The sequence below is a fragment of the Nanorana parkeri genome, unplaced genomic scaffold (assembly GCF_000935625.1).
Source record: "Nanorana parkeri isolate BGI_ZX_2015 unplaced genomic scaffold, ASM93562v1 scaffold77, whole genome shotgun sequence".
In the NCBI taxonomy this organism is placed as follows: Eukaryota; Metazoa; Chordata; class Amphibia; order Anura; family Dicroglossidae; genus Nanorana; species Nanorana parkeri.
The window spans coordinates 395528-422888 of NW_017306345.1; the positions used below are offsets into that span (position 1 = coordinate 395528).

General features: G+C 42.4%; 1 protein-coding gene across 1 annotated transcript in view; it reads left to right on the forward strand.

The window, feature by feature from the left end:
* KIF21B (kinesin family member 21B) overlaps positions 1-27154 on the forward strand; it is an 83068-nt gene extending 55914 nt beyond the window's left edge. Inside the window, exons 21-35 of the mRNA XM_018576829.1 lie at positions 1576-1677; positions 1784-1913; positions 2299-2401; positions 9858-9915; positions 10020-10219; positions 14003-14074; positions 14161-14268; positions 14382-14420; positions 18895-19031; positions 20187-20367; positions 21677-21838; positions 23767-23891; positions 25351-25514; positions 26229-26428; positions 26746-27154. Coding sequence (XP_018432331.1) covers positions 1576-1677; positions 1784-1913; positions 2299-2401; positions 9858-9915; positions 10020-10219; positions 14003-14074; positions 14161-14268; positions 14382-14420; positions 18895-19031; positions 20187-20367; positions 21677-21838; positions 23767-23891; positions 25351-25514; positions 26229-26428; positions 26746-26845 — 1881 coding nt within the window. The 3' untranslated portion in view covers positions 26846-27154. The remainder of the gene's footprint in view (positions 1-1575; positions 1678-1783; positions 1914-2298; positions 2402-9857; positions 9916-10019; positions 10220-14002; positions 14075-14160; positions 14269-14381; positions 14421-18894; positions 19032-20186; positions 20368-21676; positions 21839-23766; positions 23892-25350; positions 25515-26228; positions 26429-26745) is intronic.
* Positions 27155-27361: the final 207 nt, after the last annotated feature.

Sequence of the window (27361 nt, forward strand, 5' to 3'; positions counted from 1 at the left end):
ACCTGGAGGGGGGGGGGGGGTGTAATATAGATCATAATTACTTTATTACACTTGTAATCAGTCTTAATAGTAATACAAAATGATTGTATTTATTTTTATTACACATATTGTTTAGTGGTGGATGGTAACAGATAGCTGATTTGAAAGATGTATGCTCTTATTTTAAGCCCATAGCAATTTTGCGGTGTTTATATGTTTAGTACTCGTGACATTTCAGGGAATGGTCATGTCTAACAACAGACAGAGTTTTCTTCAGATATCTTAATGTGAGTGTTTATGATTTGAAGCCGTTGTAAGGCAAAATAGAAAAAAAAATAATAATGTAAATCAGTTTGCAACCCAAGCTCTAACTGTATTGCTAAACATAGGGGTCTATTCACGAAGCTGCCGAGGGCAGCCGAGTGAATGACCGATCTGAAGTAAAGTGAGCCGAACACTGTTCGGCTATTCACTTCAGGCTGGTACGGCTAATTTCAGCCGTACATCGGCTGAAATCAGCAGTACATCGGCTTGCTTCGTGTGGCTTCGGGTCGGCCGAACATGCTCAGCATGTTCAGCCGACCCGAAGTGCAGAAGGAGTTCGACTCAGCCGATCCAACATCTGGATCGGCTGAGCCGAACCTCCGGCAGGCTACTCGCTGCTGTTCGGGCTATTCTTAAAGATCCCGAACAGCAGTGAGTGAATGTTCGGCTGTTCTGCTCGGTCTCTCAGAGGGACCGAGCAGAACAGAAAAAGAGTGAAAAAAAGTTTAAAAAGTAAATAGCAAACGATTGTGCGAAGCTAGCAGTGACAGCTAGCTCCGCCCAATAGTTTCCTATTGTCCGGCGGCTCTGCTGCTGTAAAAAAAAAAAGAAACAAAACTCTGCCGGGCGCTCTGGGAGCCTCCCGATCCCGGCCGCCCAGGAGAGAAGCACTGATGTGTCTTTTTTTTTCTTTATTCTGACACGATCGATGTCAGAATAGAAAAAAAAAAGAAATGTTCCCATTAAAAAGCATTGGGACATTACTATTGGCTATTTCAATTTGCAATAGCCCATAGTAAACTAGCATTGTTCCCGCCCTCTGCTGATGGACCTGATGGGGAACTGCATGGGGAATCTTTTTTTTTTCTATTCTGACATGCTCGTGTCAGAATAAAGAAAAAAAGACACAGTGGTGTTTCTCTCCTTGGCGGCCGGGAGCAGGAGACTCCCGGGGCGCCAGGGAGAGTTTGCTGTTTTGAGATCAGTGTCCCTGGTTAGCAGGTAACCAGGGACGCTGATCTCACTGCAAGTGGCCGGAGCCAGCCGTAAGATCACGGCTGGCTCCGTCCAGCTGTCAGAAGCAGGCCGAGCTGGGGGGCCTGCTTCTGACATCACTCAGATCACAAAAATATATTTTTCTGAACTTTCAGGTCTTTTAAGGGATACAACACAGAACAATGTATTGCATGTACTACACTTTTTTTAAAATGTTGCCTTGATATACGCTTTAAAGAGATGGGATTATAAGTTTTGGGTGCAAGTAAGTAAGTCCACCAGAATTTATATGGATCAAACCTAAATATATTTTGCAAAACTTTGTGTACCGTTTAGGAGGACCTAGACTCAACAGATACTTCAGTGGTCATCAGCTCTTGTTCACTGACGGAAGCACGTCACCTGCTTGACAATTTTTTACGTGCATCTATAGATAAGGTAAAATTAAAAAAATTGTGAAATATGAGTACATACAATAGAACTGTAAATCAGGAGTCTTTCTTCACATAATAGTCATGTATAAAGGTATTGCCTCTTTTGTCAGGGCTTACAAGTGGCCCAAAAGGAAGCTCAGATCAGGATCCTGGAAGCACGGCTTAGACAGAGTGATATGGCTGGGTTCACACACAGTCAAATGCTGCTGGAAAGATCAGAGTGCCAATCCACGCTGAATGGTGAGAATACCTTTAATATGCTTGAATTTTTACTGTGGTTTCAGATGAGAGTTTTGGATAAAGTAGGGGGTGGTTAAAATCCATGTCAGGATTTTTGGCCTATTGGAGAGATTTCCCTTTACGGACACAACAGCAAGTTGTGGGAATTCGCTCTTAGGCAGTTCTTACTGCAACCAGTGACCCCATTGGAAGGCTTCCTCTCTATTCCTATTCCAGTGACCATTTTGGATTTCCCTTGCTTTTAGTCTCGGTGATAATGAACAGTAGACCAAATGGAGAGGGTGAATTTACCCAGCGGGGACAATTACAGCAGCAAAAACCTGACAGGGTTAATAACCCTTCCCTACTATTAGACAAACTTTAATCGTTGATTAGTTTTATGTAGCTAATTGTGTGAATATAATTCTATACAATGATTGTGTTACAGAGAATGGTTATGCCAGCACAGATGAGGAGGTGTCAGAAATTAGCCAAATGTCTGATGGAAGGTAGGTTTATGAATTAGCAGCATATTAATTAGGAAAAATGTATTTCTTATGATAGCACAAAGTTCTTAGTACACAATACATAAGCTTCTTAGTGTGCCTTTTGTTAAACAGACAGGCTGGTAGGCTTCTTAAACACATTCTTTAAAAGCCTTCCTAAAAGATCCTAATACACAAAAAATGCAATGAATTGGGTAATGTACTTGCCAAAACTTTTAAGCTCAAAAGCTCAAAGCCCCTATCAACAGTCATCATATCTGGCTATGTCAGATCATATCAAAATTATACCATTCACCAATGAACTATATGCTTACTGTAAGGGGGAAAGACTCACTTTTCAGTATGTCAGTATAAGTGGCAGTGGAAGTGATAACCATAACTCGTGATTGCCTGCAGCTCCTTAGTATATGCCATCAAGTAGACATGCAAGATTTGTTTTGTTTTGAAATTAAAATTCGGATAAATTTCTGCAAATTTGGACATTCGGATGCATCCAAATGAAAAATAACGAATCCAAAAGTATCCGAATTTTTGATAACGAACATTTTGGCTGCATCCAATTTTTTTTCCGAATATCATTCAGAATTAATTTATGTTGTTAAAACAGCACAGAGTCCCCTCCCAGATTCATACCAGACCCCTTAGGTCTGGTAGGAATTTTAGGGGGGATACCAATGCCAATAAAAAAAAAGCGTGGGGTCCCCCCTAAAATCCCTTACCAGACCATTGATGCAAGCAGCAGTGTGGCGGAGCAGAAGGGGGGGGCGCCCCCCTCCTGCACCATACCAGGCCACATACCCTCAACATGCGGAGGATGCTTTGTCAATAGGGAACCCCCTGGCAAAGCACCTTGTCCCCATGTCGATGGGGAGCTTATAGGAATCTGCCCCATTTATGAAAGATGCCACTACCTCTTGTAAATGAGTAAGGGGTAGTTGTTATCCCTACTCATTGACCAGGCAATGTTTTTGACAAGTCTTTTATTAAAACACAAACAAATGTCGATCAATGTAATCCAAAAGTCAAACACGTTGTCCAGCAATGTAGAGCCACACCAATCATGATGGACGACAGCCGGCGACTTGCTGAAAGAAAAAATACCTGACAATAGCATTCGGGAGCAGAGGTGTCCTAACGTGCCTGGTATGAATTGCCTCAAACTGTTTTAAAAAGAGAAAAAGGAAGCATTTCATGTAAATTTGCTGCAACAAAAATTAATTCGTAATTATTGTTTCCTCCGAATACAGAAAAGAATTGACTTTCAGACCCAAATCCCAAAAAACTCACATGTCTCGTCAAGGACTTTTGCTTTTAACACTTTTATCACTGTGTATAAGTAGGGAGACTTCAGGATGGGTTAATTTTGTGTAGCCTGTCTTTAAAGTTAAAATCTAATATGCTTATATTGTTCTCTTTGTTACTTATTTCCCCCTCTTATCAACATGCTTATGAAATTTTAAATGCAACCTTTCCATTTATAATACCTCTCATAACTGGAGATGGATATCAGCTGCGGAAGTCACTTTCTACAAGTCCAAGAACACCTTTCCTTCACTTCACAATATATGACAGTCAATCTTTGAATAAACTTGTCTCAGCAGTAATAACGTGTAATATTTGCATCACATCACAGAGGAGAGAGATAATGAGTTTGAATGAGCATGTATCAGCAGTGTTAACTCATAATGTTCACTTCACATCTCAAGGAGTAAAAGTCAATAGTTTGAATGAGCAAGTAACAGCTGTGGTATAGAGCTATCTCTCATTCTGGATAGAGAGAGAGCGGAGGTGCACAGAGCTTGTCCGGCGTCCGCGTTCATTGCAGGAACGCCTGACAAGTGAAAATGGCGGCTTAAGCTGAGGAAGAGGGCGGAGCGGTGTGACGTCGGGGGACCGGGGGTGGAGCCACCCTGCGTGGCCGAGACCCCGGAGAGGTGAGTATACTGGATCTATTACAGTACCCCCTCCTTATGGAACCCACTCCGTGGGTTGCAGGCCTCAGCGGATGGCGTAAATGGAACCTGCGAACAAGCAGAGGGGCATGCACAGTTGACGCGTCTTCCCAGCAGTCTTCCAGCGGACCATATGACTTCCAGCATGTGAGATACTGTAGTTTTTTCCGAATTCTTCTGGAATCAAGAATCTCCTCAACCCCGTATTCCTCCTGCCCTTCAACTGTAACCAGAGGTGCCAGCGTTGGATTGCGATTAGAAGGCGTCTTAAGGCCCAGATTTCAGGTAGATAGCCAGACCAAGTCCCCAATTTGATATTGAGGGGACTCCTTCTGAGGTCATAATAGTGTTTCTGCCTCTGCTGGGCTTTTGCAATGTTCATCTTCAGGAATTGATTGGTCCACTGGAGACGCTGGAAATAGTCCTCAGTAGCAGGGTTATTTGATGGAAGAACTTGTGGAGGAATAAAAGAAGGATGGAAGCCGTAGTTGGAGTAGAACAGAGTTTGACCTGTAGTGAAACTAAGTGAGTTGTTATAGGAGAACTCCGCTAAGGGAAGTAAGGTATGCCAGTTGTCCTGCAGATGGGTACAGTAACAGCGGATATACTGTTCAAGACACAGATTGATCCTCTCAGTCTGGCCATTGGTTTGCGGGTGGTAAACGCTTGACAGCCAGTGATCGATTTGTAACTTCAAAAAGAGGGCCTTCCAAAACTTAGAGACAAACTGGGAGCCCCTATCAGAGATAAGGGTCTTGGGAATCCCATGTAACTTGAGAATATTAGCATTAAAGGCGTCTGCAGTCTCTGAGGATGTAGGTAATTTCTTGAGTGGAACACGATGGGCCATTTTAGTTAGAAGATCAATGGCCACGAGTATGGTAATGTAACCATCAGATGTAGAAAGATCCACAATTAAATCAAGAGATACGCCGTGCCAGGGATTGTCTGGAATGGGCAAGTTAACTAATAGACCGTAAGGTGGTTTGGCAACATGTTTGGCACAGGCACAGGTCTCACATGAATTAACATAACTGTGGACTGTGTTCTTCATCTGAGGCCACCAAAAGTGGCGGCGGATCAATTAAAGGGCCATTTGAATCCCAGGCTGTCCCGCCAAGAGGGCATAATGGGAACTCTTGAGAATTTGGCACTGAAGAGGGGGAGGTACATATAACCTGTTATCCTTATATAAGAACCCCTCTGTGTCCTCCTGTAAGTGGGGAGGACGTGGTTCTGTTTCGAGGGCCTCTTTTATCTGCTCCTTTAAAGAGAAAGTTGCATTGATGTTCTTCTCAGGAGGAACAATGCAGGTAGGATGAGGCAAAAAATGGGGTGGTTCATCTTTTCTGGACAGAGAGTCTGCCTTGCCATTCCTTGCACCTGGCCTATAGGTAATGATGAAATTAAATCTGTCAAAAAAGAAGGCCCATCGTACTTGTCGGGATGACAATGTTTTAGTCTTCTGAATATATTGAAGGTTTTGGTGATCCGTGTAGATTACAATGGGTAATGTGGAACCCTCCAAGAGGTGCCTCCAGTTTTCCAAGGCGGCCTTGATGGCTGGTAACTCCTTCTCCCCAATGGAATAATTAATTTCGGCATTTGTTAGTGAACAAGAATAGAAAGCTACTGGGTATAATGGGAGTAGCGCGGATTCCTTCTGAGAAAGAAACGGCACCAATCGCCAGGTGGGAGGCATCGACCTCAAGCGTGTATAGTAACTGAGGGTCAGGTAGTCTGAGGATAGGTGCTCCTGTGAACCGGTCTTTTAGTTCTTCAAAAGCTTTCTGGGCCTGAGAGTTCCATAGGAATTGTGATCTTGTTAATTGAGTCAGAGGTTTTGCTATGGATGAGAAATTTCTTATGAATTTGCGGTAGAAGTTTGCGAATCCCAAAAAGAGTTGTACTGCCTTCCTTGTGTGTGTAGTAGGCCAATGTAGGATACAATCTATTTTACTTTGATCCATCTGGATGCCATTTTTTGACACGATGTATCCCAGGAATGAGATAGAGGAGGCCTGAAAGATGCATTTCTCTAAATTAGTTATTTACATTCAATACAGGAGTGGTGATACGACAAGTGTCTTGACAGAATTGGGAATTGAATGCTAATGTGAAAGTCTCCCAGAGGGGAGACGTGGGATACCCATGCCCTGGTTACAACTACACCACGTGGGATGGTGTAGTTGTAACCAGGGCAATCCCAGAATAATGGGAAAATGTGGAGAGGGAATGACATCAAAAGTTATGTATTCTACGTGAGCTAACATTAGGAGTGCTTGGGTTTGATGAAAAATAGGCCCTGATGGTAGTGTAGCTCCATCAATAACTCGTACAGAAACAGGAGTGGGTTTTTTGAATATAGATATTTTATTCTTTTGTACTAATGAAGCATCAATAAAGTTTCCACGCGCCCCGGTGTCCACCATGGCTTCAAGGCTTATCCTTTGTTGGTCCCACTGCAAAATTACATCAAGTTTGAAATAGTTAGTAATTTGTGAATTAGTGGTTCATAGTTTGAAATGAGAGGGTGACTCAGCGCTAGTTTTCTTTTTTAGGAGCGGACAGTTCTCCACTATATGTTCTTATACCCCACAGTACATGCATAGACGCAGGCTCTTCCTGCGCAATCTCTCCGCCTGAGAAAGGGGTCCTTGGATTGCCCCAATTTCCATGGGGACAATGGGATCACTCACCAGACTTCTATGAGGGGAGTATGAGATACCAGTTGCTCTTTCTGACCTCCTCTGTCTCAGATGCCTATCTATAGATATGGAAAGTTTGATCAGGAATTCTAAAGATGTGGGGAGCTCAGTCTGGACTAAGTCGTCTTTTATAGTCTCGGATAGCCCCAATCTGAATTGCTTATGCAAGCTGATGTCGTTCCACTCAGATTCAGTGGACCAACGCTTAAATTCGGCAATATAATCCTCCAACGGTCTCTTGCCCTGTTTCAGAGAGCGCAAGGCGGATTCGGCAGAGATCTTTTTGCTGGGGTCATCATACAACAGTGACATTGCCTCACAGAAACTGGTAAATGAATGCAGAATTGGATCTTCCTTTTCCAGGAAAGTATTGGCCCAGGCTCTTGGTTCCCCCCACAGGTAAGAGATGTGGGGGGAACCAAGCAGACCTTAAATTTGTCGTAAGTCCTGGGTTTTAGGTCATACATTAGTTTTCATGCACAGATAAACGCACGGTAGGTCTTCCTATCCCCAGAAAAAGATCCGGGGGACTGACAGTAGGTTCTGGTGGCTCAGGAGGGGGAGCTCTGTTAATAAGATTCTGTGAAATGAAAGCTCTGAGTGTCTGGTTTTTGGCTTGCACTTCATTTACTTTTAGAGTGAGGGCCTCTAACCTTTGGTTAAATGCAACCATATGTGATCGGACACCCGCTGGCTCCATACTTAATTTTTTAGGTCCCTGCAATCTATAATACCTTTTTTTGACTGGAGATGGAACTCAGCTGCGGAAGTCACGTTCTATAAGTCCAAGAACACTTTTCCTTCACTTCACAATATATGACAGTCAAACTTTGAATAAACTTGTCTCAGCAGTAATAAAGTGTAACGTTTGCATCACATCACAGAGGAGAGAGATAATGAGTTTGAATGAGCATGTATCAGTGGTGTTAACTTATAATGTTCACTTCACATCACAAGGAGTAAAAGTCAATAGTTTGAATGAGCAAGTAACAACTGTGGTAATTTGTAATTTTCACTTCACATCACAAGGATAAGTATCAATAAGTTTGAATGAGCATGTATCAGCAGTGATAATTAATAATGTTCAATTCACATCACAAGGATAAGTGTCAGTAGGTTTGAATGGATAGAAATCAGCTGTGATGATCAATACTTGCGGTTAGCTGTATAATGCATGGTCTAGTAACCAGGGGAGACTTCCATGAAGGGGTCTGAATCCTGACTTTAGAGCAGTGGATCAAAGGCAGGATTGAGGTGTCCAGCAAGTTTCAGCAGTCCAGAGGGAACAGGAGTGCAGCAGTGCTCTGGAAGGAGGGTATAGAGCAACATCTAATTCAGGATGGAGAGGGGAGGTGCACAGAGCTTGTCCGGTGTCCGTGTTCATTGCAAGAATGCCAGGCAAGTGAAAATTGCGGCTTAAGCCGAGGAGGAGGGCGGCGTGACGTCGGCGGACCAAGGGCGGAGCCACCCTCCGTGTCCAAGACGCCGGAGAAGTGAGTATACTGGATCTATTACACTATTTATATTCTTATTTTCCACCCAGTGATGTCATCAATGTGTATCTGTGCCTCCCTATGCAATACAAGCAGATCATGGCTGGAGGGAGGGGCCTGCAGGGTTTTGTACATAGCTTCTTTAAAATATCACAGCACCCTTCCTTGGTACTCCTGTCAAGAGCCCTCAGCCTTGATTTAAGTAGTGGGTTGGCTCTTAGGAGGACTTATTCAAATCTCAAATTGCATTAATTGGTGGGTCTCAGTCTAGAGGAGTGGGTGTTCCTATGCATAGGTAGTGCCCTCATTGATGCTGAACATCCATTATTGAAAAAACTTAAATCCAATATTTATTGGATTCAAGGGGCAGGCCAGGAACAGTAAGGTTGGTGAGAAAAGGACATTTCACTACAGGAAAGGTACAACTATGCAAGACTGAAGGGAAGGCTGGAGTTCCTTCTTTAAATCAATTCCCCTCCCACTAACTTGTGTGTAGAAATTCAGTGGCAACTACTGCAGACCTTCTTTTGAAATTGCTGGTTGAATGGCTATTGTGCTCTCCAGAAAGGACTAGGAACGTTTGGCCTGAGTTGCATACAAAACCAATTGGCTCTTTCAGAGTACAGTAGATCCTGTCTACTTGCAGACCTTACCTGCATGGGGAGTATAAATTGTCCACCACTAACCTAGATTTTAGTTCCCTCCTGAAAGTGTGTATATTGTTCTAAGTGCTGGAATCTGTGGGGACTGGTAGGATTTTGGTGGCGACAGCAAAACACCTTTACTTACAATTACTTTCCTGAGTCTCATGAACCACAAGCCACCAGTTATCTTGCGCAGTGTTGAGTTAGGGTAGTTTGGGTCCACTAGAGCAGTGTTTTTCAACCTTTTTTGTGCAAAGGCACACTTTTTTCATGAACATTTTAACAGGAGCATAAAATAAGGTGAAGGTAAATTAAAACTAAAATTTCACAATTGTTACAGGGATGGGGAGGCAAGGGGAAATCTTTTCGTGGGAACATCTGTTTCAGTAACAGCTGTCAAAGGTGGGAATTCCCTTCACTTTGGCAGAATTTATCTTTCATTTCCTGTTGTGAAATATCCTCAATATGCACTATATAGCACTGCATAAACGCTTAGCCTGATCCAGTCTCAGTAGGGTTTTCCAATGAACCTTGTAAAGAATGAGAATGAGAACATTTTCAGCTCAAACGTACCTAGACGATGCAGACCTTCTAGCTATGATAGATCATAAAATAGTAATCAGTTTTTTTCAACCTCTCACTGCAATTTCTATTTTTCCTAGTGCCTCACTTTCCTTCTCAATGAAAGGATCAAATAGCCATGATGATTTTAAATGGAAGGTAAAACTTAAAATGAAAGCAATAAGTGTATTTAGTTCTGTCCAAAGGATTTTTAACAGAGGATGTAGGTGTGGATTATAAATATATATTTCCGTGCTTTACAGGGAGAACCTCGCCTTTCATGGCAATTGAAGGCGGTCTCTGCAGAATCCCTCAGCCCTTTGCTTGACGCCTCAACCAAAAATATCACCAAGTCTTTGGCATCTTTGACTGATATTCTAGAAGATGTTGGGGGGTTTTCACCCAGATCGCTGCGGGGCAGAGGCTCACACAGTTTTACGCTGCCACTGCGGGGAAACACATTGTAAGTCTAAAACTGAAAAAATTACTTGTTGGGGAAGTGGGACCCCTCCCTACTCCCACCTTATGACTATACAGTGAAAGTAGAAGCAGGACAACGATGAGTTAAGCTCTGTCACACTGCTCTCTCCACCCATTACAATGGCTCATTTGCCCCTTGCCTTTGTTATAAAAAGATACAAGACAAAAGGAGGAAAACGTATGCTGCCATGTATACACTACCAGTCAAAGTTTTAGAACACCCCTATTTTGCTAGTTTTTATTAAAATGCAAACAGTTCAAATCCAGTGAAAAAACTAAAATGGTACAAAGGTAAGCAGTAAACTGCGGAAAAAAAAGTACAGTAAAAAAGACAGTATTGTACTGCAGGAAGTGGTATGTTGCTCTGAAGAAGAAAAAGAGGCTTGCCGGGGGCCATAAAGCACCGCCAGTAAACTACTGAAGACTGGAAGAAGGTCTTATGGAACGATGAATCAAACTTTGAGATCTTTGACTCATCACGCAGGGTTTATGTACGCATTCAAGTAGGTGAAATGATGGTTCCTTGGTGTGTGACACCAACTGTCAAACAAGGAGGAGGAAGCATGGGGAGTCTGGGGCTCTTTTGTTGGATCCTGATTTGGCAACTTGCACAGAGTGAGTGGCATTGAACCAAAACTACTACCACCGTATTTTGCACGCCATCCAATAGCCTCTGGTAGTTGGCTAGTTGGTCAGGGGTTCATCCTACAGCAAGATAATGAAGAGAAGATATTAGGCTTCAAATCATGGAATAGCCAGCACAGTCCCAGCCCTCTGGTTTGGGATGAACTGGACAGGAGGGTGAAAGCAAAGCAACCGACAAGTGCCACACATTTGTGGGAAGAACTTTTCGAACAATATTTGATTTCCGTTGTAGAAAGTGTGCTCGGCTGTTGTATGTGCAAAAGGTGGCTACTTTGAGGAATCAAAAATTTAGATTACATTTTGTTAAAGAAAAGGATTTCATGATTTCTTTTTGATGCCCAATTGCTTATTTATTCTATGCTTTATTTTCAGAGTACATTGAGAACTTGTTGTTTAAACTATTAAATATTAAACTGCTTAAATTTCAATGAAAACTGGAAAAATGGGGGTGTTCTAAAACATTTGACCAGTAGTGCAGGTACCAGGAAAGGAAATTCACGAAAGGAAAGTATACAATTTTCAACTTCCCTGGTACCTTCATGGCATCATACATATGGTAAATAGCTCACTACACAGGGGGGAAAATGTTGAAAGTAAAATGTATGCTGCACCAGCAAAGGAAATTTATAAAAGGTAAGTATAGAATTTTCCAGTATAATAAAGAAAAGTACAGTTAAATCGATTTGGAGTTGATGGTTTTATTTGGATTGAAAGAAAAATATAGTCATTAGCAATTATTTGGACATAGTTAAGGCAATTCCCACAAACAGTTCATATTTTGCAGGTAACCCACATTAGCAGCTGGATATTCAGGGTTTTAGTGATGCAGTTTAGATGCCTGTGTGGACATGCACAATTATGCCTCATGCACACGGCGTTGTAAAAAACATGAGTACAGTACGGAACTCTTTTCGAAACGCACCTGGACTCATGTAATGCTTTTCTATGACTGAATGGACACCCAGATGTTCAGCAGCATCTAAGTTCATTCAGTCTAGCAGTGTTTACCCGAACTAGAAATGGCTGCGTCTCAAGTCAGTTTTGCCTGACTTTACACAGCTAAATGAGCCTAGATGCATGTAAACATGCCTAAGCCCAGCAACAACTAAACACAGGGAAAAAGAGATCTGGAAAGCATAAAGTTGTTTATACCTACCAGATAACTTCTCTAGTGTTTAAAAGCAGCTTGCTCATGTGCATGAGGCCTAAACGATTGCTGAAATTGGGAACTTATTAATCATGTACTAAGAGAAATATGTAAGCTGCCATTGCTAATCCTGCATCTGAAAATGCTGGCTGCCTAGTTGTTATGCCTATCCAGTGGCTTTAAAATATTGCAAGTAACTGATCTGGAACAAGTATGCAGATCAGAAATCGGAGCTTTATAGTGACTTCACTTGCAAGTTGTGTAGGTAAGGAACTCTTGAGAATTCCAAAACCAGGCTACTTGTATTTTTATGGAGGCTAGCAATGGCAGCATCCACATTTCGGTACAGTCATCTTTAAAACTTATGGAGCAGTGTTCACCAGTGATTATTGATATATTTGCTTTGATTTTTGATAAACGCAGCATGTTATTTCTGCTGTGTCTGAACTACATGGTTCCACCATACAGGTAAAAGTGACAACAGATGCAGAATTGGAATGCAACTGATTACCCAAGCTTACCATAATTTTCTTCTCCTGACCTATCTCCATGGCATCACACATGGGTTGACTCAACCCCCTTCTCATCCCTCCAGAACTTTTTTCTATAAATTGGAGTCCCACCCTAGCAGTGGAGTTCTATTAGATACTCCTACTCTGTGATCCATGCCAATAGCATTCTCAGGAAAGCCTCTTTTCCCCTGTTACTCCCTCACAATCACAAATCAAGGATCAGGAATCACAATCAGTTGTTCTGACTTTAACTCTGCAGTAGCCTAGAGATACGCTTTGAGGAGGAACTTGGCCTACTACTGGCTTTGTAAAAGTCTGTCAGACTAGTTCCTTATTGATGTTAAATCTGGATGGAACTTTGGGTAGAAAGTCCAGTCTCAGAATGTCTCTTGGGCAGAAGAATGGCTTTCAGAGCCACCAGGGGACATACTGCGCATGCCGGGTCTATAATTAGGATGCCTCAGATGGTATCTCATTGGTCACGTAGGGGGCACACCTGCCGCCCCCTTGCCAGCCAGAGTGTCCCAGGTTGCTATTCTGGTGACACTTTAGACAGCGTCCCACCCAGCTCCTGGCAACCAGTGACGTCAGTGAGCTGGATGGGATGCCGGACCCAGAGGTAGCAACACCTCCACCCCTTCCTCCCCCACCTGGTAACGAGCATTCTCGTCCAGGTGACGAATAGTGTAGGGACACCCTGCACACATGCACTGAATACATAGTGTGCTTTCCAGCAAACTTTCAGGCCTGGAGGCCCTGATTTACACAAATTCCCATGCATGTGCAGAATGAGCAGCCCGTGGCTTGAGCACATAGCTTGCGTTCCAGCACTTCCTAATTGCACCATCAGAACCACATGACACCCCATCACAGGAAAAAAAATATTTAGAGGGCATGGCAGGAAACATGCCATGCAGGCCAAGGTCACCTTGGCAGAGGCTATAATGAGACAAGAGCAAGAGGCAACCTAGCTCCAAGTACACTGCAGGTAAGCAGAATGCTTTGCACAGCATTTAACCATAGGACAAGCACCATCATGGAAATCATGACAGGCTTTAGCTAGCATAGCAACCTAAGATCAGCCAAGTACTAGGAGACTCTTTTAGAGGCTTAAAAATACATCACCAAAGACCGAATGGTGAGGCAGGTAGACCCATTTACTGAGGCAGGTAGAGAGATCTGACTGAATCTCAAATCTATAGATAATAGTCCTCCAGGGTTGAGCAGGGGACAGAGTCAACTTAAATGTAATGCCATGGAGATGACAGGAAAATGTTTTTAATAAATAAAAAAGGACAATTATGTGCAGCAATCAGTATCAACCAAACAGATTATAGTCATCCTCAATTTAGAGTAGGCAGACCAATGAAAGTGATTTTATTCTATTCTTTAGTTTGGCTAGTTTAGTTTTTATATATTTGTGCTAGAGCTTGTCAAACATTAACATTAGATCACTGTTCAGTCCTAGGCAATCCCGAGGCCCCAACACATCTCCTTTAACACGCAGAAAATCTTATGACAGAGGACAGCCCAGGTAACTCACTCTCTTTGAATTAATAGTGGAAATACTAACTGGGCACATGTATATCAACACTTTTTTTTTTCCAAACATTATTACAGGTGCCCAGATTTTACACCTCCACCTTCACCACCGATGCGCCCTCGTAATGACAAAAATGTGTTTTCCCGCTTGACAAGTAATCAAAGCTTAGGGACAGGATTGGATAAGTAAGAAGCTTAAACCATCTTCCTGATTCCTAATAATTCATTTTCATCATAACCTTTTACCCTGTCTGTGTAACATTTCCCACTCTGTTTCTAACACTGCACTTTCTCTGTAGGTCTGATGAGAGTGACTGCTCTTTCACAGATGTCTCCAGGTACTATGACAGTATTTTGGATTACCTTCCCTGTGTGCATGTTGTTTGCCTAACTTGCCATAATCTTTTTTAACTTTATTCTTTACATCCATTTTCTTATTTTCCTGAGAACAAAAAGAACTATCTTTAAATGTCCACCATAACACATTTCTTTTAATATGTCCTTTACCTTTTCCATGAGCAATAGGTCAAAGTGACCCTTACTATTTCTTTTATTCCATGTAACGGTCACTGCCCATAGAGGCTGTTATAAGCTCCTTATATAATCTGTGTAAAATAAACTTTTATGGTTATTTAATTAAGGGGGGACATGATTTTGATATACAAGATGTTCAAAGGTGATGGCAACATCAGCAAAAAACTTTTTACGGTAAACTCCATTACAAAGACTAGAGGACACCACCTAAAATTGGTGGAGAAAAGATTTAACCACAAGGGGCGTAGGGGCTTCTTCTCAGTTAGAGCGGTTAGGGTCTGGAACTCGCTGCCACAAGCAGTGGTATCAGCTGAGAGTGTTGAATCATTCAAAAAGTATTTGGACAATTTCCTCGGAGACCGTAACATACAGGGGTACAGATACCCGTAAAAACAAGATCACACATGGACTCATACACACGCATACACATGCAGAATTCCACACATACATGCAAAAGGTTGAACTTGATGGACCTGTGTCTTTATTCAACCTCAAATACTATGTAACTATGACTGACAATACACTAGGGATGCACCAATATTGGTATCGTTGCTGATACCGGGCATTTTCACGAGTACTCGTAAAAAATTTCCCGGTGCTAAACGCTAATAGCGGCGCCTTAAATTTTTAAACTAAAGCCGGTTGCTGTAAACAGGGGCTGCAGTTCACAGGAAGGCTGCCGAGGTCTCCAGCAAGTCCTCCCCCCCCCCTCCTAGGACCCCTCACATCCTCCTGAGACCCCGCACAGCCCACCTGAGGCCTCCCACACATCCCTCCTGAGACCTCACAGTGCCCCCCGAGACCCCGTACAGCACCCCAAGACCCAGCACAGCCCCCTGAGAACCCGCACAGCCCACATAAGACTCTGCATAGCCCTACTGAGATACTCAGCTGGAGACATCATGCAGACACCCCAGAGCAGCACAGAGTATGTAGCTTCTGTTTGTAGTAGGGATGCACCATTACTGGTATCGGCACCGATACTGAGCATTTTGGCAAGTACATGGAGCTTAGAGTACTACAGCTTGGAGTCAGTGGCACAACTACCAGGGGTGCAGAGTTTGCAGGTGTGACTGGGTCCTGGTGCTCCACCACTGTCCTAAAATTATTAGTCTGCATTGTTTTAGAAAAACTGTTACAGTAAAGTATCTGTAGTTGGTATCAGCAAGTACTTGAGGAAAAGTATCAGTACTGGTGCTCAGCCTGGAAAAAATTATATCGGTGCATATCATTTATAGACGTAATTTTGATGTAATGTTGTACTGTATTAAATTACACATGGACATAGTTAGATGTAATTTTGAAATGTATTCATTAACAAATGCATTGCTTTTATTTCAAAGCTGCTTAGACCTCTAAATCTAGTAAACACACGAAACTTAAGATAAGTATAGCCTTTTGCACTTGGATCTCTATAACACACCCAGCACCAAAAATTAATATGTAACTTCCCACAACAGATGGGAATTAATATACAGAGTGAAAAAATAGTGCCAACGTGGTGAAACTAACCAAACAATTCAAATTTGCATTTCCTAAATAACAATCAAAAAAACCCATTAAAAAACAAACAAACATATGAATAAGGATCCATACACACTGCGTTAACCTCACCATACTGCGCAACACACCTACCGTGCATTAACAGTGAAGGAGGTGCATTGGGTTGGAATTCATTTGAATGGAACCCCAAATGCACCTCCCGCCCTCAATGCGATTGTTCACACTGCAACGCGCAGTACCGTAATACCGGTGATTATAAAATCGTGCCACAACGCATAGGAGACCGCTGTCAGAATACCCCAATGGAGGCAGCAGCTGCTTGGCTGCCAGCTCCAATTAGCCAAGAGTTTTCTGACCTGCTTCTTCAATCAGCTGAACAAAGGATGTCGGGTGTAAGGGTGCCGATAGTGGCACCCACTGTGCGAATTTTGTCTGGTTCATCAGGAACCAGGCGAAATTCATACCGTGTGTACCCTACTTAAGGTTAGTCCTCTGCTTGCCAGTGCAGGGTTTACAGAGGAACCATATACAGTGTAGTGGTTATCTCCCGCAGCAACCTCATGGTACACCAACTGCTCTGGATACTGACGTTCACTACTAGCAAGTAGATTCTCACGAACCTCTTAGGGTGGCAACACCCCATTGTTTTTACCTCCACCACCCGCTTTAAGGTAGAGGGCCGCTTGTTTGGGTAAGTACGCAAAAAGAGGGTGGGAAGCAAATGTTTTTTGTATCTTTTTTCAGCCCATCTTGCTCTCCTTCCTCCAAGTCCTATCGCAGGAGTGCTCATTCAGGCCATGGTAGCCATTCCTCTAGATCCCTCCAACATAAAGATAGGCCTTGATCCCCACCAAGGAAGAGGGCAGAGAAAAACAACGACATTTGTCACCTTTTCCAGAGCATCCAGACAGACCTAATAAGAATATGTGCTGGGCATGTGGCGATACTCCCTTGCCGGACAAATTAGTTTGTGCAAGTTGCCTAGGTGACATCTCATGGGATCAGCAAAATGAAGGAGCACAAGTGGGAGGATACTCCAGAGTTCCCCAAGAAGCAGAAAAAAATTGTTTCCCTTTTTAAAGAAACAGACCTCCTTTTTTCCTATTATGGAGGAAATCAGGGATTTTGTTACAGAAGAATGGAAGAGGGTCGAGAAGAGATCTATGGGCAGTTGGCAATTTTTAATGCTAAGAGCTATCACTTGCATTAATAACCATATTCCACAAAAAGGGTGCTTTAGAGTAAAACTTTGCTACTGAAGCCAAAACCTTTCTTAGTTTTGCATAGAGTAGAGAGGGATTAGAAACCCTGTCAGGTTTTTATTGTCATCCATGTTCCTGATTCAACCTCATTATTTGTCATGATGACTGTTATCAGTGAAAGTGAAAAAAAATCCCAAATTTTGGGTTGTCACCAGAAAAGGAATAGATGGGAAGTTGTCCAATTGGCACACTAGTTCTGGTGATCCTGCTGACCACCAGGGATTTCTATCTCTCTGGAGAGATTTCCTCTCACTTGCTGTTGTGGCTGCTGGACAGGGAGTGAAGAGAAATCTCCTAGGGCTGCATCGATACCATTTTTTCAAGACCGAGAACCGATACTTTTCCTTAAGTACTTGCCAATACCAATTACCAATATTTTTTTTTAGTGTCATGTGACTGTTTTTATAAAACAATACAGACTAATGATTTTAGGACAGTGGTGGAGCGCTAGGGCCCAATTGCAGCTGCAACTGTGGGTCTCACCAGGGCTGCGTGTGGGTCTCACTATTGCTGTGTGTGGGTCTCGCCAGGGCTGTGCATTCTCGCCAGGGATGTGTACGGGTCTCACCATGGCTGTGCGATCTCATCAGGGCTGCGTGGGGTCTCACTTTGGATGTGCGCTCTCACCAGTGCTGCGTGCGGGTCTCACCAGGGCTGTGCGATCTCACCAGGGCTGCGTGGGCAGGTGTATGGAGGAGGAGGAGGGTAAGATGTTTGGCCAGATCAGCACTGTAAAACAGGCACCTCAAGGTCCCGAGCAAGCGCGGGACCTTAAGGCAGCCGCTTGTGTATAAATATTTAAAGCGCCGATATCAGCGATTAATATCAGGGCATTTTCACGAGTACTCGTGCAAATGCACAGTATCTGCACTGATACCGACACTGATATCAGAATCGGTGAACCCTAGTTATAGCCCTCCCTTACTCTATCCAAGACTAAATCAATTATTGGCTTCAGTTCTACTTTCATGCTCTTTATATTAGTGTTTACAGGTCAAGAAATTAAAACATTGTTTTAGCGTAATTGTTAATGGACTTGCAGTTAACTTGAGACCTTTATTTGAAGTACAGTTAGCATATAATAGAGTAATAATAAAACTGATATCCCTGAAAATCTTTAGTAGCACAAGGAATCTACAGTGTTGCTTGTGAATGAGTAATCAGCATCAGTGTAATAAGTGTTCTAGGCTAGTGCCACATTGCTGCTACTTCTGATTGCATTCTTTTTTCACACATCCAGAGGTTAATCTTAACTAGATTAACCTCTGGATGGGTTATAACTCCAAAAAAGGACCCTTGATGAAGATTCCTATCCAGAGGTTAGTAACATTTAATCTGTAGCTAACCGTTTGACTGCCAAGGGGATGTGTCCTACACAAAAAAAGGTTGTGTCTGGCACAACGTATGTATAAGAGGCATGCATGTTGTCTTCTCATGTATGATGCAGAAGTAAGTATTAACTGCTTTGTGTTTTTGCTTAATATTCCTGTTACATATATTTTTTTTTATTCAGGGGTGTAATCAGTCCTGTTGGAGGGTTAAAAGGTGCCAGAACAGCTCCTCTACAATGTGTTGCTATAGCAGATGGCCATACAAAGCCCGTCCTTTGTGTAGATGCTACAGAAGAGCTTCTGTTCACAGGATCAAAAGGTGAGGGTTTACCACTGTTGAGCTTGAAAAATAAAAATTAAAGTTTGGTTTTAACGACTGTGAAAGTTAGAACTGCCTATTAGAATTTCTTGAAAAAGTGACCATATCAGAAATAAAATTTCCAGTTCAATGCAAAGAGATGGAACAAATCGCATTTGTAGGGCTTGTACCAAACCATGGTCCTCAGCTACCTAAAAAGTAGCCGTGCCGAAACAATGAACAGGAAACCTCTATACTGAGTATTCCTGTTCATTCATAACTTGTTGAGATAGTATGTTTACTGCTCTCCATCCTGACGCACTGTCATAGGAGGCTGAGTGAGCAGTGCGGGGAGGAGAGCCCCATCTCCTCTGACAGCTGATTCCTTCCATGCACGTCCGGCCCGTCCTCCGCTGACAGCTGTCTCCACCCACACTTTGCAGCTCTCCCGATCTGTCACAGGAGGCTGAGTGATGCGGGGAGGAAGGATGCCAGCCGCTGACAGCCGCTGACAGTTTATCTCCTCCCCGCTGGGACACAGAGCTGCGCCCAGTCGGGAGAGAGAAAGTAGGGATGCACCGCTATTTTGGCCGAAAGATGGTACTTTGGGCATTTTGCCAAAAGTGTCATTTTCGGCCGATATGTTTCGGCAGATTAAATTTCCATCCAGATGAAACAATCTAGGACTACATAGCTGAACTGGAAAGTGAGCTGAATTGGAGACATTTTCCAAATCAGCTATGTTGTCCTAGATTGTTCACTACTCCTGCCTTCTCCAAACTCTTCACCCTTCTGTGAATAACCCTGTAAATGTCAAAACAATTAGGGGAATTTTCAAATTTGGAGCAGACAGAATCTGGAGCAGTTGCCCACAGTAACAAATCCGCTTCAAGCTTTCATTTTTAAACCTTAACAAACTGAAAAGAGAAGCTAATTGGTTACTTTGCGCAAGTGCTCCAGATTATGTCTGCTCCCCCCCCAAAAGTATGTATTAATTTGTTATAGTAAGTAATGACAGGGTTATCACCAAATAAACAGGTCCATAGTGAAAACGTAAAAATTGCTCTGGTCCATAAGGGGTACAAATGTATGAGAGCCAAAGTATTTTCCTGTGGTATTCATTCTTTTGGGCAATAAGTTGTAAAAACATATCTTACTCTTATGCTATGTTCCAAGACCGCACTTGCAAGCTATGGAACTTGGTCACCGGTCAAGAAATTGGTTCCCTCCGTGGTCATCCGCACAACGTGGTATCTTTGAAGCACTGTCCCAACTCTGGACTTGTACTTACTGCATCAGCTTCTTGTGTCCGGGTCTGGGATATTCGAGACTCAGCACGATGTGTGCGGACGCTTATGTAAGTATTTCTTTTCTGTAGATGAGTGTTGTACTTTGTGTTAGCCACTGATCAGTGCAAAATGATACCCTTTATAGGTCACAAGCTATTGTTTTGTTGAAAGATGAAGACTCTCATAGCTGATCAGGGGTTTTTGTCAAGCGTTATACAATATTGGGTATAATAACCACAGAACAAAAGGTTCAGTGAAATATACACTAGAGCAGGGGTGCCCACTATTTTTTGTCTTGAGATCTACTTTTCAAATGACGAGCTCAATGAGATCTACCAATGAAAAAACACCTTTATTTAAAAAAACAAGCACATTAAAATCGTTACTGGGACTACTGCTTCTCTCTCTCTCTTCGAGCTCTCTCCCCTATATCTCTCTCTCCTCTCTCTGCTGTCTCTTCTCTCTCTCCTCGTGCTCTCTCCCCTTGCTCTCTCCCATCTCTCTCTCTCTCTCTGCTGTCGTTTTCTCTCTCTGCTGTCTCTTTTCTCTCTCTGCTGTCTCTTCTCTCTTTCCGCTGTCTCTTCTCTCTCTCTTTGCGCTGTCTCTTCTCTCTCTCTCTGCACTGTCTCTTCTCTCTCTCTCTGCTCTGTCTCATCTCTCTCTCTGCTCTGTCTCATCTCTCTCCTGGGTGTCTTTCCTTACCTGCAGTGCAGCAGCTTACCAGGTCTCCTCTCATGTGCGCTGTCCTGTCCTCCTGCGGTGCTCATGTGGCCGACGCTACAGACTAGGAGGGGCCTCCCGCCCCGCACTAGTAATAGTGTGTCTGATGCTGCAGACAGAAAGAGGTGTTCCTTCCCGTCTGCAGCGTCTGACACATTCAGCCGCACTAGCACCGCGGGAGAGAGCTCTGGTCAGTGAGCCGATCGCAATCTACCGGTGTTCGCTTTGCGATCGACTGGTAGATCACGATTGACCTAATCAGCACCCCTGCACTATATGGTATATACATAATAATTAATGATCAGGGCTTAGTAGTGATTTTGGGAACTTGACACACATTTTAGAGAGAATATGTCCTGGCACACTTTTCACCTCATTGTGAGCTGGCAAGAGTAAAATTCTTTCTGGAAGGTTCATACACTTTTGAACTAAGATCTCAAGGAAAATGGGTTTAATTGACACCAGAATCTCAGTAGGGCATTTTACACACATTATTAGATATACAACATTTGAGTAGGTCTATTCTGTACTCCAGTTTTGACCTTTTTCTCTGAGATTATTTTTATAAACTTTATGTATATACTGTACTGTTACTGCAGTTTGTTAAATAAACTAATGTCACTGGTAAATTGTGATTAGTTCTCTTTCCTTTATCAGGTCATCAGGTCAAGTGGTGTCGGGAGACGCATGCTCAAGTCTGGGCCTGCGTTCTGTTAGCAGTCAGGGGGAACTACAGATTAACCAGATTGCTCTAAATTCTGATGGAACCACTTTGTATGTAGCAGCCGGGAATGCAGTGAGAGCTTGGGAGCTGAACAGGTGCAGTTATGCATATTGAGCAAATTGATTGGCATCTTTACACATAATTGCTTTACTGCTTGTTCCACTAATGTGCTTTTTAGCATTACATTATCAGCAGGGTGCTTTGGCTGTTACAGGATACTGTTATAGATGTTAGATTAAAGTGATGCTAAACTTGGGAGTCACATCTTAAAAATGCACTCAAGTACCTGTAACTGTTAACAAAAATGTACTTTATTTGTGTATCACTCAGCTGTAGATCCTCAAATCATCTCTGAATTTGTGTCGACACTGTCCTTCCTTCCATTGGGTGGCTACCTTTGTTCCCCATGGTGTCTGCTCCAAGCTCAGTCCTGTGATAGACTATAACTACAATACAAATTAGCTAACTAAACATAAGATTGGAGGAGTAAGATTGGAGTGGTGACTGCTTTACAACACACACACACAGGGACCGTGGGGAACAAAAGTATCCGCCCTCCAGAAGGAAGGACAGTGCAAGCAGGGCTGTAGCTACCATGGGGCGAGTGAGGCCCGCACCTCGGTCGCAGCCAAAAGGGGGCTCAGCCAGGGCTGGCCTGGCTGCGCCCCCTCGCCCCTGGTGCCATGGCGAGCACAGGGTGCCATTGGCAACAGGGGCGCCAGGCGGCCAACACAGCCCCGGCTCGGCAGGGAGAAGAGGAGCTGCATAGGTTCCAGCTTCTCCTCGAATTCCTGCTGCTCTCCCCCGCCTTTATGGGCAGAGGACTCTGTGTCCTCAATCTCTTTTTCTATTTCAAAAGGGAAATGTCAGGGGTCTGTTTAGACCTCCAATATTTCCCCGAAGCCCCCAACAGTGAAAAAATAATAATAAAAAATAAATGTAAAAAAAACACCCCTCCCCCCCACTCACACACTGATGCACACATATTACTAGACATGTGCAAAGACTAAAAATTTGCTTCAGACGAAATGAACGTAAACTAAAAATGTTTTAATTAGTTTTGGCAAACGAAACAAATTTTTATGCTATTTTGGATTTGGCCCCCAGCACACTCTGCGCATGTGCACCACCATCCTGGAGGCAGGGCGCGTGACATCGCATACCGCACACGTCGGTTGGAGGGCACAATTTTCTGTTCTTGCCAAAGGAGCTAGCTAGGGCTCTGAGTGCAAGCACCAAGTTAGAGATGATTTGAGGATCTACAGCCGAGTGATACACAAATAAGATACATTTTGTTAATAGTTAAGGTACTTAAATGCATTTTTAAGATTCAACTCCTGAGTTTAGTGTCACTTTAACTATCATCATTTGCTGTGTCATCTCTTTACTAGCTCTACTAACCAATGTTTAGCAATCACAATGTAACATAAGCTAAAATTTTAGGTATTATCTGTTTATCAAATTAAACTATCATTGAGGATTTATTGGTCTTTTGTAATGCCCTTTAAAGGAGAATTATTGTGGTAATGAGAAGAGCGTAATGCCGTTTTATACACCTCTGTGGTCTCCGTTAGCATAGACTTGCTCAATACTGTGTTTGTTGGCAGTGAGTGCTGCCTGTAAGTGACCTATTTAAGCACGCCGTTATAATTAGATTCAGGCAATGTCACAAGTGTATTCAACAGAGAAAGTGATGCAGGCTTGTGCCATCCAGGACTATGAAGATGATGTATTTTAGAAGTTGACCTTGTGGCACTGCTTTTTTTGTAGATTGCAACTGGTAATTTCTAAGTATTTGCAAATATTTCCTATATAGAAAAAATAGGTTATTGTTATGTGCAAGGTAAAATGTTTATGTTCATTATATGCAAGCCATCCAGATATGTTATCAGAATTTTAAGTGCTATTTACAGAGTTTGGGAGCTCTTAAGAATGCAATCCTATGGAAAACAATGCAATACACTGATTCGGCAGTATTTTACACCTGCCTTTAGTGCAGCTTTTTTTTTTCATACCACTGCAGGTTTCAGCTCATTGGGAAATTAACGGGTCACATGGCTCCAGTCATGTGTTTGACAGTCAGCAACACACCGAATGGGCGAGACCTAGTAATCACCGGATCCAAAGATCATTATGTGAAGGTTACTCATTTTCTCCCCATTTGCATTTTTTTTTAATTCACCACCCCATCAATTGATGTAACATACCTGGGTAGAGAGTATTACCTTGTAACATTAAATGTATAGTTTCATTGAAATGTAAAGGGATTGTACTGCACATTATATTTCAGATATCAATAGCATGGGTGCCCACAGGGAATCATTGAATGCAGATATTGATTTATTTAACATAAATGTTATGTAGAAATAAAAAAAAAAAGTATCAACTTAAGTCACACATGCACACACCTCTCAATTTTAGAAACATTGATTGATAATTAGAAGAGAAAGTTCTATATGCAGACTGGTGTGGTGCATTTTGTTGTGCACTAGTATTAAAAGTAGAGTACAACGGTTTATTAATGTATCGCATGGAAAAGAAAGATGCTAATAACCCCCACACATTTGTTCTTTCTTTTTTTCCCATCTTTCTTCTGTCTCTCCACTTCTGCCTCCCCCCTTCACCCTCTTTCCTCCTCTTCCCTGCCTGCCTTTCACCTCCCACCCAACCCTGTCCTACTTTTTGAAACTGTCACACAGCAATTTCTACATGATTTAGCATGGCTTGTGCAACACTAGATAGAACTTGTCTTATAACATTGCTAATATTTACATCACAAACCTACAAATTTCCCTTTGTTAATTTCCCCCCATAGAGTCCCAATAATTGTACTATTGACTCCTCTTTAGCTGATTAAATGAGGAATCCTTCTACCTTATGCCGTAGTATGGTTCCAGAAAAGATGGTGTGCCAGGAATTGTAGGCATTGCTCCACTGTCCCTACAGAGCAGTTACCATCTGCAATCATTATAATGGAAAACACTGTGCCTCCAGACTGAAAGGAACTCTGCTTTTGATGTTTACTACAATATTGCATTTGAAGGATGGTATAATGCTTTTGTTTTGTCAGTGGGGTTCTTCATTTTTTTAAAATTAATTGATGAAGCTAACCTAAAAGTTTTTTGATTTGCAGCTTGCGTATTGCCACCATAGCCTGTGCATATCTAAGCACAGAGCCTGTATGCATATGGGCGTTTGATGGGGAAATGTCACAGAGAATAATGATAGTCCGCATCTACACATTTTACAGGCTAGTTTTGTTCTTAGAATGTTTGTGGGGAGAATCCTACTAAAATAGAACTCCATTACTCGTAAAAATGCAGATGGTTTTTAAAAAGCGATATTGCTGCTCTGCACGTTCAGTGGAGGAATATGTAAATAAATGATATATGTATGATACAGACAGATGGAGGATCTGCTTTGGACTAGCTGCTCAGGGTAATTTAATTATTCCACATTGTATGTTTTTTTCTCTTACTGACAGAGGCCAACAAATGAAATCAGTTATATGTGATTATAGTGCACACTTACATATCCATAAGACAACAGACAAGAAACTTCCTTAAAGCTAACATTCAGACAAAAACACACAGCTCCAACTAATAACCTTTTAACCCTGCACATAAAGGCAGTATCCCCCCTACCTATAACTTGGAGCCTCCACATTATGATGGCATTGAGTGCTTGGCTGTACAGGATAATATCTTGTGCAGTGGTTCTCGAGACAATGGCATCAAGAAGTGGGACCTACAGAGGCATGAGCTCATACAGGTTTGTTCTGGGTTTTTGTAATCCTCTTGTTATCTACATATAAGCTGTAGCAGGCACTTTTTACAACAATCCAGACCTCCCAAAGTTTTGTAAGACAGCATGAGATAAAGTAAGTGATATATTAAAATGTGTGATGCATTGTCCTGTTATTTTGCCAGCAGAATTTTTTTCAATCATTTTTTACATTGCATTGACATTGCATTACTTTTCCAGCTCCAAGACTAGACTAGAGAAAAATCCAAAAGTTAGGAGACGGCTGTCATTTGTAAGGAGCACACCGAGCACCTGGGATTTGTACATCTCTGTTTTAATGTATGATTTTTTAAAATAAATATATATAAGGGATGCACCGCTACCAGTTTTACAAGTACTGATACTTGCCCAAATACTCACAGATGCAAGTACTGATACATTTTTGTTTATTGTCATGTGACAGTTCTTCTAAAACAATACAGACTAATGATTTCAGGGCAGTGGTGGAGCCCCAGAGCCTGGACCCAGCTGCAACCCTGGAAGTTCTCGTGGAAATGCCAAGTATCGGCACTAGTATCTGCATTGGTATCTGAACATCCCTACTAAATGTTGATTATTTTTACACCCAGGGACAGCGTTTACAGGCATATTTGATGTTTGTAGCCAGTTACAAATATGTAAGAGCCCAGTTATTATCACAACAAAATAATAACTATCTGTTAACTACCAATATGTTTCCAGCAAGTCCCAAATGCACACAGAGATTGGGTCTGTGCTTTGGGCTTTGTGCCAGGACGTCCTATGATGCTCAGTGGCTGTCGCAGCGGTACTCTAAAAGTCTGGAACATGGAAAATTTCTCACCTATTGGAGAAATTAAAGGCCATGAGAGTCCCATCAACGCTATGTGTGCCAACAGTCATCACGTCTTTACCGCATCCAGGTAAGAAGGGAAGGTACTTAAAGACATACCAGAGTAGTAGTGAGAGCAAAGAGAGAAACACAGATATGCTTCACAATTTAATCTGTTACATTCATTCTTTAGTTTATATGTGTACGTTTCTATTTTAGATGTTTTTATCCATCTGTACTGCTTTCTGTGTTTTAGATTTTCTATCGTTATCACTAACATTCCTTTCATTCCACTGACCTTCTTTCCTTTCTGTGCTTTGTCTTTTCCTCCTTTTCCACTATTTCCCTCTTTTGCTCTTGTCCAAACTACTGTTCTATATATTCCCTTCCCCCCTCTCTCTCTCTCAGTGACTGCCGGGTCAAGCTTTGGGTCTATGTTCCTGGTCTTACTCCATGTCTCCCAAGACGTGTTCTGGCAATCAAGGGCCGAGCCACTAGCCTTCCGTAACCTGTCCATCTCTCACCTTCCTATCTTTCCTCTTATGCCCCTTTTAATACCAGCGTCCCTCCACTCTGTTCATTTAAGGTACGGGACACTCATCTCCTTAAAAAGTGTTGTGACAATTCAGACAGCTTGGTCTGTCTACAATACCTCTGCTATCTGTTACCAGATTTAAGAAAGAAAAATAAAATTCAGCAAGTTCTCATGACCTCTGACCTTACAGTGATCTCCTGGTGAAGATATGGAGTGGGAGAAGACGTTTTGCCTGGACTAGGTGACCCTTATGACCTCTGAAGCTAAACGGGGTAAAAGCAGGGCTAAAAGACTAAGGATGCGGAAGACATTTTGTCATTTATTTCATCAGAGGAGCACGCAGTTTGTGACCACAAGGAAGACCTTAAAATGATGTTCTCTATTCGACTTAGCACTACCTCTATAAATATTATACACTATAATACACCATTTAAGCCTATGTAGTGTTACTGTACTTTTCTGAGAATAAGAAGGCAAAATGGGAAATCA